At 31.6% G+C, this 2,527-nt stretch overlaps 1 protein-coding gene across 1 annotated transcript in view; it reads left to right on the forward strand.

Annotated features, from left to right (window-relative positions):
* Positions 1-2,527, forward strand: part of LOC117170105 (sorting nexin-8-like) — a 48,929-nt gene that overhangs the window by 30,267 nt on the left and 16,135 nt on the right. Inside the window, exon 3 of the mRNA XM_033356637.1 lies at positions 1,355-1,487. Within this exon, the coding sequence (XP_033212528.1) occupies positions 1,355-1,487 (133 nt within the window). The remainder of the gene's footprint in view (positions 1-1,354; positions 1,488-2,527) is intronic.

Below are 2,527 nucleotides of genomic sequence, written 5' to 3' on the forward strand. Positions count from 1 at the left end.
CGGTTCCAGTTCTACTTCCCCCCTCTCCCAACCCTCCCTTATTAACTGAAGTTTTTGGTGGGACTGACGTTAGAACTACAATCTCCACCATATGACGATTTTCAACAAATAGTTAAATTTTCAATCAAAGCGATGAATTTTCAACTAAAGTCATGAATCTATTTTTAAACGACAGTGGAATAGTTGAATTTTCAGGTATAAAAAACAATTTTCAACGCAAACAAATTTTTTAAAGAAAATATAGTTAAATCCTCAACCGTGGCAGCATAATTTTTACCCAAACAATTGTATTTTTAACTAAAAAGGTGAAAATTATACCAAAAGACACATTTTGGAGTTTCTTTCAAACAGGTTCAAATTGTTCCTAAAATTTTCAAAATTAAAAAAAAATGCTTTAAAATCTTCCAGATTTCTCGAAATTAAAAAAAAATAGATATTTTTTTAAAAATTAATTTTTTTAAATAAAAAATCATTTCTAATTTTCATGGCAATCTTAATGAAAGTTGTTTCTTTTGTTTTGAAATCATTTAAGAACGCTTATCAACTTTTTGAACAACTTTTTAAATTAGTTTTTTTCCTGCAATTAGAAAAAAAAATCGGAATAATTTGAAACATAGCCTTAAAATCTTGCAGATTATTATAAAATAATTTTGTAATCTTTTGAAATGTTTTTAAATGCCATAAATTATTTTGAAAATTGTAATACCTCTTAGAGTTTCTTAACAAATGTTGAAAAATTAAATAAAAACCTATAAAACATTTTTGAAAGCTTTGAAATCTATTGAAATCTTTTTTTTTTTTAATTTCATATTTTAGTAGAATTAGTATAATTTTTATGGTTTCAAAAGTAAGGGGAAATGAGGGGAGGAGTAACGGGAGACAATAGAGGGGAAAGTAAGGGAAATATAAGAAATGGTGGAAGCATTAGTGGGAGTAGGGGAAGTGATAAGAATTGAGGTGAAGGGAAGTAGGGAAAACGAAGGGAGGGGAGTAAGGCCAAATGTTGGAAAATATGGGGAGGGGAAGTAGGGGAAATACGAGAACAAATTAGGGTAAGCGTAGGGAAATGAGGGGAGGGGTAGCAGGGTAAGTGTGGGGAAATGAAGGGAGGGAAGTAGAGAAATTGATAGGAAAATAGAGAATGTAGGAGAAACGTTTAGAAATGAGGTTGAGTCGAGGAGAAGTGAAGGTTGGGGAAGGAAAATCTCCATTTAAATTAAGTACACAGATTAATTTTTTTTTAAATCAGCTGTATATTATGTTTGATTTGACCCATTAAAAAATTCATATTTCTACATTCTTTGCAAATATCAGAACACGAAGTAATTACAAAATTAATAATTCTCCCTTTCAGATATGGGAACTAGTGGACAACAAAACCGGATATCTGACACGAAATGCACTTTACAAAGGTTTGGCTTTAGTCGGTTTCGCACAGCAAGGAAAAAATCCTAGCGACAAGCTATTGGAAAATTCAGAAACTCAAGGTAAGCTCTATTATTCATTTATTTATTTTTCATTATTTTTATTATTTTATTATTTATTATTATTTTTATATGCAAAATACTAAGTTGTATTGGGCAATAAAATTGGTTACTATTGGGCACGTTACCCTATATAGGGTAACGGTCCATCTACCTATAATATGCCACATTGCAAAATAAGTACCTGTATAAATAAATTATTAATATTAATATTTATTCAATAATTTTCGGCATTCTCAAGAAAAATAATTATCCGAATTTAGAACAGGATTTTCTTTAAATTCCATTGTTCTAAATTAGAATTAAAATTCTTTTCTGAAATTCCCGTTTTATATCAAAAATGTCTTGTCCTAAAGTAAAAATTAGAATTATTAAAGAAATTACCTGTTCTAAAGTTAGCCTAAAATAATAGCTATACATCTTTCCGAAATCCTCTGTTCCAAAATCAAAATTATCTGGAATTTTTTTGATTATTATATAAATCCCAACTCTATGGATCTCCTTGCGAGTGAACCTAAAGTAAACTTAATAAAATAATCGGGAAGGGGGGGGGGAGGATTAAATTAAATTCAAAGTTATTACATTTTCAGGTTACTGGGTGGAAGTAGAAGAAATGATGAGAAATGAAGGGAAATTAGGGGAACTGATGAGAAATTACGGGAAGGGATTTAGGGGTTGAGGAGAAATAAGGAAAGAGGAAGTAACGAGAAATGTGGTTAAATGAGTGGAATTCAAAAGAGGACAATAAGGGAAATTATAGGAAGTGAGTGAAATCAGGGGAGGGAAGATGGAGAAATTATGGAAGGGGGACTATGGATCATGATAGGAGGGGAAATAGAGGGAGGGGATTAGGGAAAATGAGTGGAGAGAAGTTAGCGGAAATTATAGGATATAAAGTAGGGGAAGTAAGAGGTGGGAGATGGTTAAAGTGACGGGAAATGTGGGAAGGGAAAGTAGGAGAATGAGGTAAGTGTTAGTACGAGAATTAAGGAAAAATTAGGGAAAGGAAGTGAGTGGAGAAAAGGTAGGGGAGATTAGGGGTG

Source organism: Belonocnema kinseyi, chromosome 3, assembly GCF_010883055.1.
Source record: "Belonocnema kinseyi isolate 2016_QV_RU_SX_M_011 chromosome 3, B_treatae_v1, whole genome shotgun sequence".
In the NCBI taxonomy this organism is placed as follows: domain Eukaryota; kingdom Metazoa; phylum Arthropoda; class Insecta; order Hymenoptera; family Cynipidae; genus Belonocnema; species Belonocnema kinseyi.